Raw genomic sequence first — 17,269 nt, 5'->3', positions numbered from 1 at the left:
CTCCTGGGTTTGGATTTAATTTGCTCTTCTTTCTCTAGTTTCCTATGGTAGAAGCTGAGGTCACTGATTTGAGACCCCTCTTTTTTCTAATATTGTTGTTCAGCGCTACAGATTTCCCCCTAAGTTACGCATTAGCAGCATGCCACAAATTTCAATGTGTTGTATTTTAATTTTCTTCATTTCAAAAGACTTTCTAATATCCCTTTTGATTTCTTCTTTGATCCATGGCTTATTTAGAAACATATTTAGTTTCCAAATATTCGGGGATTTTCCGGAGAGCTTTCAGTTGTTGATTTCTAATTCAAATCCACTGTAGCCAGAGACCGTACTTTGTAGGACTTGGAGCCTTTTGAATTTATTCAGACTTGTTTTATGGCCCAGGATCAGGTCTATCTTGGAAAATGTTCCATATGCACTTAAAAGAGTGTGAGTTCTGCTGAGGTCAGGCGGAGTGTTCCGTAAATGTCAATCAGGTCCAGTTGCTGATAGTTTGTTCAAATCTCCTGTACCTTTGCTGATTTTCTGTCTCTGTGTTCTAGCCACTGTTGTAAGGGGATATTGCAATTTCTGACCATAACTGTGGATTTGTCTGTTCCCCTTATGGGGCTGCTCATTTTTGTGTCATGTATTTTGGCAGTGCTGCCATTAGGGGCATAAATATTGTAGCCTGTTGTGTCTTTATTGGCTGACCTTGATTAACTGGCTGCTCACTACACAATTGCTATATGACTTTCTGACTCCATAAGTCCCAAGACAGGTAAAGGACAGGAATGATCTTGGAAGTGGACAAAAGAGAGGGTGGTAGTCACAGCAGGATGCAGGACTGGTACCAAAATGCATTGGTGGCTCCCCAAACATTTCTCCATCTCTGGGGGAACCAGCTGCCTGCAATCTTATGACCACAGATCTTTGGGGTTCATGAGTCCCTGACTGGATACTTTTGCATATGCCCGCTGGAGAGGACACCTTGCCACAGCCCACTTTCCTGTCCAGAGAGAGGCTGTGGTGTGCAAGTCAGCACCGGGGTCAGGGGATGGGCTCCGGAGCTGTGAGAGTCAGGAGCACCCTAGGGAGATGCCACCTTACCAAGCCCGCTCGGGGGTGTTGCACAATAGTCTGTGATTATAGCGTCAGTGCAGCAGCCCAGGACCTGCTTGATGGGTGGGATTCTCAAACTGGCTTGCAGCCTGCAGGTCCACAGAGGCCTCCATGATTTTGGAATCCCAGGAGGTACCCCTAATGGAATGCTGAGTTTGCAAGACCTGTAATGTGCTTCCAATGCAAGTGGGTATTACGGTGGAGAGGAGAAAAATCCCGATGGCCTCTTTTATTTTTGTTCATTTCCCCAAAATCTCCCTAGAATGAAAAGGAACTAAAGGTTGCCTATGGAATCCCAGCTTAAATCCAACCTGCTGCTGCTCTGAGGAACCTGCATGATTCCTGGCATCACACTTGCTTGTGTCCTTTTTCCGGCTGTTAGACTGTGTTGCAGGATAGATATTCACCAAATTTGTGGTAGCACAAGTTCAGCCCTAAGCCCCTCAAAATTCTGGTCTGGACTCTCAAACCATGACAAATGGGCCAGAGTGTTTCCCCTTGCCGATGACGTATGTAATCCAGAAAGCTAATGACTTTACCTGTGCCTGAAAAAGAATCAGTTTGGGGAAAGGCGCCGTGTATTACGGTGAAACTGGGTCTTAGTTTCCTAATGATTGAAGAACGTGATGAATAGTCACAATGATATTGTGTGAATTGCAAGAATTAAAACCATTTAAAAACTCCAAAAAAACAGTAGCTCTTTGCATCAGTGGAATATGATGGGTGGTGGGAACGAGACTAGAGAACACACGTAGCCTTTAAACATCAAAGTAGTCCACTTATTTAAAAAGGGAGCACCTTAGGCTAACTTGCAATACAGTCAAGCCCATGGTGGAAAAACTGCATGTGGGGTTCCTTGGAGGAGAATGAGGAACCCCCCTCCCTTGGAAGAGAGAAGCTCAGGGATCAGAGATAGCAAAGGACAGGGGGAAGGTTTGAGGAGAAGGTGAACTTTCAAAAGGAAACAAGCCATAATCCAAAGTATAGAATAAACATCCATCAGTCCATACAGAGGTTAAGAAAGGATTGACTAAATAAGTGGGTGGAGGGAGGAAGAGGCAAGTCTTGCTGGCAGATGCATTCCAAGTGATGGATGAGATTCTGTCCTTTCGGGGGTACTCTCCCCACTCCTCAAGGGTGGGCTGTGCATGTCCCTCCAAAGAGTGCAATACAAGAAGTGGGGAAAGAGCAACTTCACAGGGAGCAGCCTTACAAATGCTCCCTCACCCAGGTGATCAAGGTCCACAGGTGACCAGTCACGTTGACGGTATGTGCCCTTGATATGTGAGACGCTGACACTGGCACTTGGCACAGCCCAAAGGAAGGCAATCTATCAAACACCCGGGCAGAATGCCTCAAACCCAGCAAAGCCATGAAAAAACAAAAACAAGGAGAGTCTAAGAAATTCTCATGGCCAAGAGGAGCCTAAGGAGACGCGAGGACTGTGCAATCCTAGATGGGATTCTGGAACAGGGAAAGGACATCAGAAGAAAACAAAGGAAGTCTGAGTGAACTATGGACCTTAGATAATAATGTGTTATTATTGGTTCATTCATTGTGACAGGTTCACCACACTAATGTAAGATGTTAATAATCAGGCAACCCACCATGGGGGTCTACGGAAGCTCACTGTATTAGCTTCCCAACTTTTCTGTACATTGTAATGTCTTTTTAAATCAAAAGTTTGTTTGAATCAACAAGAAGAAGTCAGGGAGTTCGCTCCGCTTTGGTGCTAGGAGGGAGTGGAGGCCTCTGCATGCACTGGAGTCGGGGGAGTCGGGGGTCCACAGTGAGGCCCTGGGAAGGTGCTGGTATCATTCTGAAAGCTCTCACTCTGGTTTTTCTGGTTTGTTGTCCTGTCAGGGTGGGAATGGATTTAGGGTTTAGCAAGAAGTAAACATTTGACTCGTTTGTCTGTAAACAACAAGTTTTTCCCCAAATAAGCAGACTAAATACATTTCGCTGAGTGCTTAACGAAAGCACGGGGTTTCCGGGGATGGCTGAGAATCCCCAGCAGACACTCTTCATGAACACGGATGGTGGGGATGAGGTGTGGGCTTTCTCTTTACTCGCTTGTGTCCTCGAGGGCTCTCTGCAGCCCAGCTCCTGGCACGGGCTGCTGCTCTCGGAGCCGGCCTTCTGCCCAGGACTCAGGCTCTGTGTCCTGGGCTCACAGAGTCACCACATGCTTGTTGATTCTTGTGCCACTGCAAAGTGAGAATGCAGGGATAGTCCTATTTTGTGCTGTCTGGGAGCCAGCATGACCTGTGTACAGTAATGTAGCTACTTCTCTTCCTACCAAAAAGATGGGTTCAACCTGCATAGTCATCAGGCTGAAGAAGGAAGGTATAAGAAATCATGGAAAAGGGGTCAAATGAGTTTGGATTATCTAGTCATTAAGGTCAATGTCCAGACAACCCAAGTTGCTGACCACTGGAGTGGCTGCCCCCAAGGCAGCTGGCAGGGAGCTGGTTGCTACCATAGGTGAGAGCCCTGTAGACAATAGGCAGATATCAGGATCTCCTTTCATGCTCATGCTGGTTAGTTTATCTCAGGCCTTCCCTTCTTAATCAAGAAAACAAAACAAAAGCCACTGTGGGATTTGGAAGAATGTCATATATACATCTGTATTCATCTTGGTTGGATGAAGGCTTTATCTTGAGATTTGGGAGGCAGAAGAAGAGGTCCTCTTAGGAAAGAAAATAGAGATGAGTCAAATGAAACGATTTGCTTTCCCTTGGGAAGGGAAGCACTAACCTGCCTGTCCCTAAGTGCGGTCAGCACGATCCATCCTTCGTCTCAAAGTGCGGTTCAGCTTGGTGCCTCTCTCTTGGTGCCTTTTATAGTGTATTATAATGATTTTTTTAAAAAGCAACATGCAAAAAAGGCATAAGGCCACACTGCCTTTGGAGTAAAGAGAAATTATTCTGCACATCAAATTTATCAAATCTGGCAAAAGCCCTGACCTCTTGGCCACCTGGCTTGGGTTTTAAGCGCAGTTACATAATGTCTTCGCCCAACTGACTCACCGTGTGTCTTTCACAGCTCTTTTCTTATTCGCTGCCTTTCCAGGCTCAGGCACTTGTAGAAGAGCTAAGGACACGATTTCTTTTTAAAGAATATGAAGTGGTACTGCCTCCAAAATTAGGGTATCCAGAAACCAGGATATCAGGATGCAGCCATAAGCCACTAAATAAACCTGCGACTGGGAATGGAAGAGCGTCTGCCACAGGCCAGTGCAATGTTTGACACATTCCGTCAGTAAACAACCTTTAAGTCACCCTTCTGGAAGCTTGTAGGAAATTCCTCTTTTCACGGTGAACTCTCAACATTTGTATTATTTTTCTGTATTTTCCTTCTTTTATGAGGTACTCTTCCCCCATGTAAGAGCACCCACAACAAAAATGTGCACCAGTTATAATTTGTTCCTAGCTCACCTCTCTTAGAGGTGAAATGCTGCAAGTGTAGAACTGGACCTTCTTTTCTTCACTGTCCATAATTTCGTGCACTCCCATTTGTGGTACCAGGAGCTGAGTACGTGCTCGTTCAATGTTGTCGTGATATTGACACACAAGGTTGATTTTTGCTGGGAGAATGCAAGAGGGTGGAAAAGATGGAAGTCACGCATGTATCCAGGCAACATACAGCCACTGGAACATGTGCTTCAGGTGAGTCCCCTTGTGGGGACAGGGATATGTTGTTATAGGTCCCCACAGACACTGAGGTGCTTACATGGGCGCAGGGAGCTATGTGCCCTTTTGTGTGTTATTTGGCCCATCTAAGGCAGTTTCTATATCTATATAATGGGTCAAATGTATATACATGAACTAGGTTGGACCTTTGACTTAATAGGGCCACGCAGATGGTCAGCCCTGCCACGGATGCTCTGCTGGCAGTATGCTGGTACTTCTGGTGGGTTCCACCAGGGAGGTTCCAGTTCAGGATCAGGAAGTGTAACACTGAGTCAAGTCTGCAGATGTGAGTCTGCAGTGGAGGACCCGGAATGGCCCTGGATGACCCCGGAAGGGGGAGTGGTCCTGCGGGTTGAGAGTGAAGAGAGCCTCTAAAAAGATTGCAAATGACTCTCCCTGGAGAAAAAAACCAACCAACCGAAAGCTGGGCAAAGCAGAGAGACAGACACAGGGCCCAGGAGAGGAGGCAAACTTGGATGACAGTGGGTGCTGGGAGCTGAGCGTGTGGGCTTTGCATCCTCAGCAGCTGTTATGCAGCTTTTGTTCTGGCCACCAATCCTGTGGGTGCGGTGGGAGCAGAACGGCCGAGCAGGCCTCGGCCCCATCCGTGTTCTGGGTGCTGGCAGGAGGTCAGCGAAGAGGGTAAGCTGAACTCACGGCAGAGGGGCTGCCGTAACAACACTGACGCAGGGCCGTGGCGTTTCCGTGCATGCCCTCACTTCGCTCACCTGTGGGTCACTGGGGGGTGGATTTTGAGATTTCTTGAGTTCTAGAAAGTTTAAAAGTCATTAATGGGCTGGAAGTGGTTCTCTTTCTCAGAACTAGATGCTGACGTCCCCTGGGGGAGGAGGCGGCGGCAAGCCGACTGAACCTGGGTCTCACTCCCCGGGATCGTCCGAGATTGGAATCTGGACGCTGCCACTTCATGGCACGTGGCCTTGGCTGAGATACTCAACCTCTCTGCACTTCCATTTCCTCCCTAGCAAAATGGCAGTAACAGTATCAACTTTCCTGGCCTGAAGAAAGAATTCAGTGAGCTACTCTGCACAAAGTGTCTGGCATGGTATCCAGCACATGGCGGTTTTGAGAATTTATTCCCACTCACCAGAAGTTAGCCTGTCCTTCATGGCTGCCTCCGCCAGGTGCCCTTCCCAGGGACTTCCCCGGAGTGCAGATTCCTCTCACTCCTCCAGAATGAAATTAATCACTTCTTCTTCAGAGTCTCCTAGTACAGCATTTCTCAGAATCCACTTTGGGTTATAATTATTTCATTTATGTGCCATCTCCTCTCCCTAGATGGGAACCTCTATAGGGAACTGTGGTATAAGAAAGGCTATACAGGTACACCTTAGAGATACAGGGAGGGAGGTTGTCTCCAGACATTGCAATGAAGCAAATATCACAATAAAGGAAGTCAAATTAATGTTTTGGTTTCCTAGTGCACATAAAAGTTGTATTTACACTATAGTACAGTCTGGTAGGTGGGTAATAGCATCATTTAAAAATATTTTATTGCTAAAAAACGCTAACCATCATCTGAGCTTTCAGTGAGTCACAATCAGTGATCACAGATCACTATAACAAATATAATGAAAACGAAAAAGGTTGAAATATTGTGAGAATTACCAAAATGTGACCCAGAAATGTGAACTGAGCAAATGCTGTTGGAAAAATGGCCCTGATAGATTTACTTGATGTAGGGTTGCCACAAACCTTCCATTTGTTAAAAAAACAAAACAAACAACAACAACAAAAAACACTATCTGCAAAAAGCAATAAAGTGAAGTGCAAAAAATGAGGTATGATTGTATTTGGTCTTTGCCCTCAGTTCTAAGCACAGAGCTTCAGAACTCTTAGAATTTCCTAAGCAACATGGAGTCTTTACTGTGCTGAGGTGACTCATGGGTGGTGGCCCCTAGATAGCTTCAGGGTAGGGTCTGGCCACCAAACAAAACTAAGCCCATGATTAGAGGGTCAAGACTCAGCTGGGCAGCCTTCGGGGAGTTGAGGTAGACTGGAGATTGAGTTGAATCATGTGGCCACTGGTTTAATCAATCATGCCTGTATAATGAAACTCTAATAAAAACTCTAGATGTGGAGGTTCAGGGGCATTTTCTGGCTGATGAAGGCATAGGTATATAGGGACAGTGATGCGTCCTGACCCCACAGGGAGAGGGTATGGAAGCTCTGCATTTGGGACTCTTCCAGATCTCACCCTACATGTATCCTACATAAAAAACAAAATTATAATTGTAAGTTATAGTGCTCTGCTGAGCTTTTTGAGTCATTCTTGCAAATTATCAAACCTGAAGGGGTCATGCAAACTTCCAAGCATACAGTCAGAAGGACAGGAGGCCTGGGACCCCTGAAGGGCAGCTGGAGTCTGAAGTGAGGGCAGTCTTGTAGACAACTTTGCCCTGAACCTGTGAGGCCTGGGTGAACTCCAGGTGGTTAGAGTCAGAACTGTATACCCTTTCGGGGTGGAATCAGAACAGGAAAAGACTAATGTCTTAGTAGCCTCTGTGCATACATCAGGAACTGCATAAATACAGGTTGAACTGAGAAGAGTTGAGTTAATATTTTTTACTCATATGAATGTTGTTATTTCTTTGCTCTTCCTTTGATTTGGGGCAACCCCTGATAACTGGTAGTCTTGGTGGAAGACAGAGCCTGACTTGTACCGCAAATGCTGACAATGTCTGTTTCTCTGTGGCTGAGGCAGGATCACATGAACTCAGCTCAGCCAATCCTATGCACACATCTTGGATTTTGAATCAGGAGCAAATCTCCCGATTGAAGCAACATGCAGCTTGCCAGAGCAGCAATGATGCCAGTAGCGGTGTGCAGCAGCTGTATCATGCAGACAAGCTTTAGTAACTAGTGTTTTGGCAAGAGAGCAGACATATCCTCATCCACCTTTTCCTATGGGGTGATTTTTTTTCCCCTCTTTGGTTGAGGTTTTGTTCATTTGTTTTCTTAATTCTGTTTTGTTTTCTGTAGCATCTTGGATTTCTACCCTTTCATAGTTATTCTTGAAATTTTGCCATGCATATGTAATTTCTGAAGTCTTACTTTGAAATCTGGATGCCTGTCCTTGTAGAATAAAAGGGCCTTAGAAGACTTACACTTGAATCATTCCTCTTGACTCCAGTGTTCTCTGTCTTATATTTTAGATCAGTCCTTTATTTTTAAACCTACACATTAGCCATTTACCATTGTTATTATTATTATTATTACTATTAGTTACAAATAGTGCTAGTTTAGAGTTTATCTTCAGAATCCCTATTCTTTCTTGCATTTTACACCATCTTTCTGGGACTAATTTTTCTTCCTTCTGAAAGATATGTTTTACACATTCTTTTAGTATTATGTCAGTTGGTGGTAAACTCTTGGTGCTTGTTTTTAATGAAAATGTCTTCATTTCATCCTTTTTCTTGAAAAATAATATTTCTGGGTACACATTTCAGGTTGACACTTTTTTTTGCATTTTGAAGATAATCACTCCACTGTTTTCTGGCTTTTATTATTTTTGAGGAATTTACTCTTAGTATAATTATGTTGTCAATATTTGTGGGTAATCGGTCTTTTCTCTTTGGCTACTTTAAGATCTTGTCTTAGTTTTCTGAAGTTTTACTACATGTGTAGGTGTGGGTTTTGTTTGTCTTTTCTTGGTATATTTTATACTTTTTTGTGGATTCATGTATTTCGTCAATCATGGAATAGTCTCAACCATAATCTCTTTGAATATTGCTTCTCTTTCATTCTCATTATTCTCTCCTTGTGGAAATTCAATTAAACATATGTTAGAATACGTCATTTATTATCCATACTTTTTAATTTCTTTTTTCACTTCCTTGTCCACCTCTTTATGCTACTCCTTTGAATAATGTCTTCAGGTCTATTTTCTAGTTCACTAGATTTCTCTTCATTGTCCCTAAATTGTTACTAAATTTCTCTCCATTTTCCCATGCATATGTGAATTTGTGTGTGTGTGTGTGTGTGTGTGTATTTCACATACCACACAATTTGCCCATTTAAAGTGTACAATTCAGTGGGTTTTAGTATATTCACAGAGTTGTACAATCATCACCACAATCAATTCTAGAACCTTTTCATGACCCCTAAACCAAACCCTACACCCATAAGTCACTCCCTATTTCCCCCAATTCCCCTGCACCCACCCTAGGCAACAACCAGTCTACTTTATGTCTCAGTCGATTTGCTTCATCTGTGTATCATACAACATGTGGTCTTTCGTGAATGCATTTTTCATGTAGCATAATTCTAAATGGTCTTTTAAGTCATCTGTTGAATTCTTCACTCAACAGTCATGTTTTAAACTTCTATAGGCTCCATTATTCCCTTTTTCAATGTATCCGATCTTCTGAGTCTTTTTTTTTTTTTTTTTTGCTTATTTTTGTGATTGGCTTTACTTCTTTAAGGATTTCATATATAGTTAAAATTTCCTGATGATATCTAACAGAGTGATCTAGAATCTCAAGATTCTAAATCTGCTTCTGCTGATTCTTATCAGGATAGTTTGTTTCATTGCACATTTTGGTGATATTTGATTGGAAACTACTGTTCAGTTTATCTGAGTTTGTGGAAAATCTGAGGGTTTAAATCCTCAAGAGAAATTGCATATGCTTCTGCTGGGAATCAGGGGTGCTAGAAACTGCAGGATCCCCTTCCAAGTGGCTGGCTTAATAAGAGTCTTGGTTTCATCTCCATCCCCTTGCTGCTGACAATGCGATCATGGCATTTGCCTCACCTGCCTTGTATGTGTGGGCTCACCACCCACTCCTTCAGGCTGTAGCCCTTGGTCTGTGTGATGGGTACATGTACATGATGTGCTGTGTATGAGCTTTCCTCTACTATTGAATATTCAGGAATGCACAGAGGTTCTGCCTCATCTATTTTATCTGCAAGGGAGGGGTCCCTCAGAGCACCTAGTTTGTCAACCTGCTGCCACTTCCTTGGAAGCCCCGAGCATATTTCTGCCCTGCTTCTCTAGCTTTATTGGTGAATTGCGAGTCTCCCAAATAATCCTCTCAAACATTCCATTTCCCGTGTGAATCTCCAAAATCAGATTCTTTGTGCCTGCAACTGAGAAGACTGACTGGTAGAACAGCTTCCTAGTAATAAGAATTACATTTGTGAGCACTGGCAGTGTGCCCCACCCTGGTTTAAGGGCTTTACTTGTGTTAACTCCCCAGTTATCACAGCCTTCCCATTTTACAGATAAGGAAGTTGAGGCACAGGAAAGTTGGAACCCACAGGTTACAACTGTTGGGGCTAGGAGGTGAGTCCGGGCAGGCTGGTTCTTTTCCATTCTCATGACTGCAAAAAGAAACAGAAGAACTCGGGGCCATCCAGGATTAGACAGAAAGAGTGTTTTGCGAGGAACAGGCTGCTGACACCCAGGAGCTCTGAAAGCCCTGCCCTGGCCTTTCTGGTACATTGTGTACAGCCCTGAGGCATGGCAGGGAGTCCAGAGATCTCTGAGCTTTCTTCTGATTGAGATAAAAAGTCCAAATTCTATCTCAGGAGTCATGAGTTTCCTTGACTGCATCTATGCAGACAGGCTGGAAAAATCAATGCTACAGTAGCTGCAAATGCGGGATTGGAGTGGTTTGGGGGCATTTTCAGCTTGAGTGCACAACTCCGAGAATAGACTTAAATGTCCACCTTTGACTTGATCCAATGGAGGCATGAAATTGATAGTCAAGTGTGAATAAACCGCTGGCTGTATTCTGAGCCTCTGAGTGACCTTGAAGTGGGGACTGGCATGTGGCAACTGCTTCAAGGAGGAGAGGTGGGCCATGTAATGATGTGACCTGGACCATGCCTCAGGTGGTACTATGCCAGGGTGTGTGTTCCCCTGATGAGCTATTTTCTTAAAAATAAATGTGTGTTATTTATCCTAATAACCATTTATCAAGAGCTTACCTTGAACCAGGCTCTATGCTTTGAAAACTGTTTTATAGACTTACCTACATTCTTGCTTTCCATACTTATCTCCTAAAACTCTTCAGAAAACAATTCTGAAACATCAGCACTGCCATCCCCCCACATCACGAATGAGGAAACTGGGGCTGGGGGAGGTGCCTTACCTGAGACCCCACAGTCAAAAGCACTGGGGGACATGGGAACCCAGGTCCTGGGCAGCAAAGTCCACCTCAGGGCACCCCTACATTCCCAGGAGTGTCTTCTTGGCCCCTTTTCATTACCACGCAGCCAGAGGGGCCACCTGGGGGGCAGACAAGTCCCCACCCGAGGACCAAAGGGTAGCCCTTCTCCAGGGTTCTGGCCATGTGGATTTGGCCACCAAGGGGCCTGTGCACTGGGTTACTTAGAGCCACAGAAGCAATCCCCTGGGCCCTGACCTCCTCAGTCTGGGCTTGGTGGATACTTACCTTCACTGCTTCCCAGCTGGAATTCACAAGGTGCTGCCGGAAGGGCCCAAAACCTGAAAGCAAAGAGAACCAGATTTTCTCAGGCTTGCAGGGAGGGTGTATCTATTCCCAGGCTGCTTCCTGCACCCACTGTGGGAAGGTCCTGCTGCTCCCATGACTATCGTGTGCTCGTAGGAACTCCACATATCCTCCTTCTTGTGGAGGCCTGCAATCTTGCCAGTCTGGAAGCATCTTTAGAGTTCTCTTATGTCCGGCATTGTGGGAGAGCCAAAAAGGAACATGGGCCTGACCCAACCCTGAGCTACGAGGGCTTGAGTGAGTGTGCACAAATCTCCAGTTAAAATGCATGCTGTATAGAGAGCCCAGAAGTGCACCCACATGAATATGCCCAGTTGCCTTCTAATAGAGGTGCAAAGGCAATTCATGGAGGAGGGATAGCATTTTCAACAAATTGGGCTGAACAATTGGACACCCATAGGCGAAAAAAAAAAGATCCGCTCAGATTCTTAAACTGTAGAATCTGTGTGGGTCTGGGATGGTGCTGGAGATTCTCTGTTCCCACAAGCTTCCAGTGGTACTGATGATACTGGTCCTCAGACCACACTGAGTATTGAGGCTTTGAAGGACGAGGTTCAGAATACTTTAAAGAGAAGAGAGCAGGTGGGAGGTGGTTGGGGGAGACTCCTAAAGGAGGTGGGGCGGAGCCAGGATTCCATGGTGGGGAGGAGGCACAGCAGCTGGAAGGGTGGGGCGCTGCTGTCAGTAGGGGTGGGCCTGGCAAGGTGAGCCCCCAGAGTGACACCCTCGTTGGGAAGGCCTCATTCTGGGAAGGAGCAAGCACCAGGGCTACTGGGTGAAGCTCGCAGATGGAATGGGACGTGCCTTGAACTGGGAATACTTATTTACACTGTGTACTATTTCACAATTTAATTGTCATGACGATTTCTGATAAAAGGCCATTGAGGAGACGTCTGTTTGGGGAGATCAGCAAACCTCTCCGGGACTAGCTTAGGAAAGGCTTGCTGCTGGTCTGGGGAGAGGTCACATCTTGGGACTCTGTCGTCCTCTCCGTGTTCTGGCTGCTTTACCTGCACCATGAGGGGCCTACATGGAGCCCACCCCCCGCTGCATGGGGGGACAGTGGAAAAACACCCGGATGGAAGTGAGGAGCATCCAAGACCTCAGAGTTTGGGGTCAGGCTTCACGTTTTGCACCTCAGCCCCGCCGCTTACTAGCTGGGTGACCTCGAGCACGTTACTTGGCTTCAGTCCCTTGGTTTACTCATCTGTGAAATGGGGACTAGGCATAGTAACCTAATTGGGTTGTTTTGAGGAGCAAATGAATGAATAAAATAGAGCATTTGGAACACTGCTTGGAGCAGAGAAAGCGGCATGGAGTGTTGGCCTTCTCTGTTGCCATAGTTACATACCCCCAGGATGGTAGGTCATAAAATAATGCATGTATGGAAAGTACTGGGCAGTTTTCGGAACTGGTTGGCGCCCATAAATGCTGACTGTTTTTCCACTGTCCCCCCATGCAGTGGGGGATGGGCTCCATCTAGGCCCTGCCTGTGCTCTGATTCTAATGACCTGAGACTGCCATTGCTCAGTCCCAAAAGCCCACCTTGGGCACTGAAGCCATCAGCCAGGCACACCCATCCTTACCTTTCCATGATGAGATTGCACCTGTGCTTTAGGCCTCTTATTTCTCTGCAGAAAGAGAGCCCTGTGTTAATCAGGGTTCTCCTGAGAAACAGAATATACATATAAAAAGATTGATTATCAGAATTGGCACAGGCAATTATGGAGGCCAAGAAGTCCCAGGGTCTGCTGTCTGCAAGCTGGAGAACCAGCTGCCAGGGGGTCAGAAAAGACAGGTACCCCCTTATCAGTCAGGCAGAAAGAGAATTCAACTTTTTCTCTGCCTTTTATTCTGTTCAGCCCTCAGTGGATTAGACGATGGCCACCAATGTTGGGGAGGGCCATTTACTTTATTAAGCCCACCAATTCAAATGTGAATATCTTCCAGAAACATCCTCATAGACACACCCAGAAATAATTTAACCAGTTATCTGGGCACTCAGAAACCCAGTCAATTTGACAGATAAAATTACCCACCACAAGGCCTAAAGGATGGTGTAGCTCAATACTCCAAGCCTGTGAGGTTTCTTATTTCATTTCTTCAGAGTAGCCCATGTACAGAACTCATTGGTCCCCTCCAGGACCTGTAGAACAGGCCAGCCGCTGTCAGATGGACCTATGACAAGCCAGAGGCTTGCTTCTTAGCAGGTAGTGGGCTGTAGGTAGAGCTGGCATTCTCCAACTCAGCTTTGTCTGGGACACAATCGAAACTTTGCATTTCACCTATCTGGTTCCTGGGATGTACTTCTAAGTTTATACAAATTCGGAGATGGAGAAGATCTGTAATTAAATATCAACCTCTGAAACCTGACTCCCCAGACCTTAGGCCTATAGAGGAGGAGCTGGTTCTGGAGAGGATGGTGCCCTTGAAGTTCCTGAATCTCTGGATCTAGAACCACTAACAAGTGTGGATCTCAAGGGGGTAAAACTTTCTCAGGTAATGGGGAAATTTTGGACAAGATGTCCTGACACAAAGAAGTGAGTAGTGTCCTCTGACATTGATTGAATCTTATAGAATAAATAAGACTAGTTGCACTGGGAGCAGCCAGGAAAAAGAAGTTTTTAGAAAATACTGAGACTAAGGGAAAAAAATCACTGAGAAACCAGGTACTCCCAGATGGTTGTAGGCATACTAAAAATGCAGTGACACATTCAAAAAAATTACATTCTGCTTTAGAATCACATTCAAATCAGCATATTCAGATGATCTCTTATCTGTTTTAAATTAGGGAAAATAACGAGGCAAGTGAAGGTCTGAAGCTCTTGTTTTGCAGGGTCAAATCATATATTTTAAACTTGGCAGGCCCTTGAGTGGAACTTGCAGAAGGGCTGGAGGAATCTCCGGCAATCAGAGAGGCCTTCTGGAGGGATGCAGGTTTTCTGTACCCCATCGTTATCCCTGGTGCCCGTCAGAACGCTTGATCCTGAGGCAGAGCCCTTGGTCTCCCACCATCTGTCTATGTGCCAATTGCCTTGGTGAGATTTACGCACAAAGCAAATCCAATTAAATGAAAAGATGGCCCCTGGCAGCTCAGAGCATTTGTAATAAAGGTAGGCCACACTCTGCCAGCCAGTGGGCATTCCCAAATCGTGGCTGATTATCAGGTACTTCATCAAACAATCTAGAGTTTGCCAGCAAGCGACAAGCTGGCAGGACGGGCAGGAGTCACTGGGAGTCTCAGACTTGCCACTGTGCTTCGATATTCGTATTTCATTTGTGACAAGTGGTATGTTTACTGGGGGTACAGTTTCCTTAGGAATTCAAGAGTAATTTGAACCATTTGACCTCTATACCCAAAATAACACCAATGAGAGCGAGGGAGATAAAAGATTTCAAAAGAACCTTCAGTTTGTTACGTACATGGGAATCCTTATCTCTTCTATGTTTCCTTTATTTAACACCATTCAAAAGACTTAAAATATGCCAAATGTGCCTAACTAAAATAAAGAGAGATCTGTGAAGAAATCAAAGCCCCCAGGGACCAGCTGTGACAATGACTGGGGGTGGCTGGTGGTAGGTGTGCTGGTTGACAAAAAAGGCAGAAGTGGGTGGCAACTGTTCCTTCTGAGTTGACCTTTTGGGGTTCAGAGTCCCCAACTGGTGGCTCTCAGGGGTGCTTCCATAGCCCAAAGCCCACTCTCCAGTCTGGGTGTGGGGGCTGTGTGCTCTTGGGGGTGATCATTTTAGATGGATGGTCTCAGCCTTACGAGGGTCCCCTTCCCTGCTACGTAACTGCACCCCAGTGGAGGCCGCCAGCCTCTGCTTCCTGCCTGATGGGCTGAAGGACAGGGTCTGAGCCTGAGCCACATGTGCCTACCCCACATATGCCACTCAAAAGTTATTTGAAGTGCACAGTGGGACAGAAGCTGAAAAGCCTCTCTGTCCTCTGATCGTTTTTTAATAGGGCATAGCAGGAAATTAGTTTCCATCTGGAATTATTGGCACCACCAGTTGCCACTCTTTTTTCCCCAGGAGGGAATTGCTTAGGACCAGGATCAGGCAAGGGCACATTCCATGGTCAGGCTAAAAGCAGCAGCAAATGAGAAAGCAGAAACATTGTCTTACCGGTCACTACCACGCAGTGAGACGGGGAATCCATGAAACCTGAGAGGGGAGTGTGGCCGCGCCTGTGTGGTCAGCCAGCCGGCAGCCGGGCCTTGGGCGCTCGGAGTGCTGGCTGCTCTGCCTGGCAACTGGTGGCCTCAGGCTCCTGTGGAGAGGCCCCCAAGAGGCTGAAGACTCTGAGGTGGGGGCAGGGTAGTAGGATGATGCCCCTTGTAAGCAGAACTGGCTGGCTCAGGACACAGAGGCTGCGGGCAACAGGCAAGCAGAGGGTTGGAGCACCTCCAGGGACTTCTGGCCATTTGGACCTGGGTCAGTTTGTTGCTTGGTATGGGTTGAAAGTGAACCACGAGTTTGGCGAACAACTGTCCTGGTTTGCCTGGGACTGAGGGGTTTCTGGGTTTGTGGGGGGAAGCTGTGGTGGAGGGGCCATGACGGAAATGTGCTGAGACTGGTACAGTCCTGGCAAATGAGGATGGTGGGTGACCCTACCAGCTGTTTTTAAAGACCTTGTTTGGTCATCTTTCCTAATTCCACCTCCCCCAGAATTCCTTGGTGTTTTGGCCATTATGATTTGGTGGAATTTGGAATAGTAGTGGGGAAAAAAAAGAAAAAGAAAAGAAACCAAAAAGCACAGATGAAGCTATGGTAAAAGGGCTGGTTGGAAACACCTGCTGCCTGTAAGCGGCAGGTCCTCAGGCAAGTGAACCTCTCTGTGCCTGGTTCCCCTTTCTGTGAAGTGGGGGTGGGCACAGCCCTGTCTTCATGAATGGGGCTTGCTGAGTGGCAGGCACCGTCCCACCCCCACAGCCCCGAGGGGCGGAGGCTCACACAGCTGGCTTCCCAGGCTCTGCTCCACCACCCCGCATTCCACCTGCCGCATGTGCTTCACATGGTGCTTGACCGACCACAGGCACCACTCAGTGTTGGCGGTGTCCTTCCAGCCCTGGCTCTGTGTGCATGTCTCTGCCTGTTTAATTGTGTCTGAGTAACCAAAGAACTAATATTTGAGATCGGTTCCTCTTTTGAAGAAGCCATGTGTGGGGAAAATGGAAGTTCCTAAGGCAGGGATCCTCACCTGAACCTAAACCACTTAATGATGTAACTGGCCTGCTGCTAGGCTACTGCTCCCACACCCTAGGCAATAAGCTATTACTGACTGAGTTGCTATATAAAGAGCTCTGCCCAGCGCTCTGGGTAGAGTCAGAGAGGAAAGAGGATTACAGACCTGCAGACTCTTGGATGCAGACATAATTCTAGTATTTGACCTACCACCGTGGGAATAAAGCTGGGTAATAATCCTTTTACCCCAAGAACATTCCACTGTCATTCCTTGGTCGCACTGAATCTACAGTGAACTTGTCTGGGGCTGAAACTCTCAGGCAAGACACCATGTAATGCAACACTTTGACCTTTCAGAATATACTCTTAGAAAAAAAGTTTTTAAATACTCTTTTAAGATGCTGTCTAACAAGAGGTATCAAAAATGTGATTCTCTTTTCCCATCTGGGCACAGCCATGAGAAGTGCCATCCTGGGGAAATCAGTAGAGCTCCTCCAGGGCCACACTGGTTCCCCAGGTTTAGAGTACCCTGTATTAGAGAGCACGAGCATGGGGTGCCACCTTCTTAATTGGTCCCCTGATAAAAAAAGAAACAAAACTTAAATTCCCTTCCCCCCTTAATTGGGATCACCGCCAAGGACTGGTCTCCACCTGATGCCTCCTGGATGCTGAACCAAGGGCCATTCCTTTTAATTGGTCCCTGGTGTGGGTTGCAGGCTTATTTACAACAGAGAACAGGTGGGAAATGGCATTTGCTTCCCAGTGGCCTTCCCTTGCCTGCTCTGGGAATCTGGGGCT

At 46.2% G+C, this 17,269-nt stretch overlaps 1 protein-coding gene across 1 annotated transcript in view; it reads right to left on the bottom strand.

The window, feature by feature from the left end:
- Positions 1-15,699, bottom strand: part of PGPEP1L (pyroglutamyl-peptidase I like) — a 31,600-nt gene extending 15,901 nt beyond the window's left edge. The window contains 2 exon segments of the mRNA XM_017670346.3: positions 11,207-11,259; positions 15,413-15,699. Of these exon segments, the coding sequence (XP_017525835.3) occupies positions 11,207-11,259; positions 15,413-15,446 (87 nt within the window). The 5' untranslated portion in view covers positions 15,447-15,699.
- Between the last annotated feature and the right edge of the window lie 1,570 nt (positions 15,700-17,269).

Source organism: Manis javanica, chromosome 18 (assembly GCF_040802235.1).
Source record: "Manis javanica isolate MJ-LG chromosome 18, MJ_LKY, whole genome shotgun sequence".
In the NCBI taxonomy this organism is placed as follows: Eukaryota; Metazoa; Chordata; class Mammalia; order Pholidota; family Manidae; genus Manis; species Manis javanica.
The sequence above is the reverse complement of the archived record's forward strand: the minus strand, read 5'-3'. Positions and strand labels throughout refer to the sequence as shown.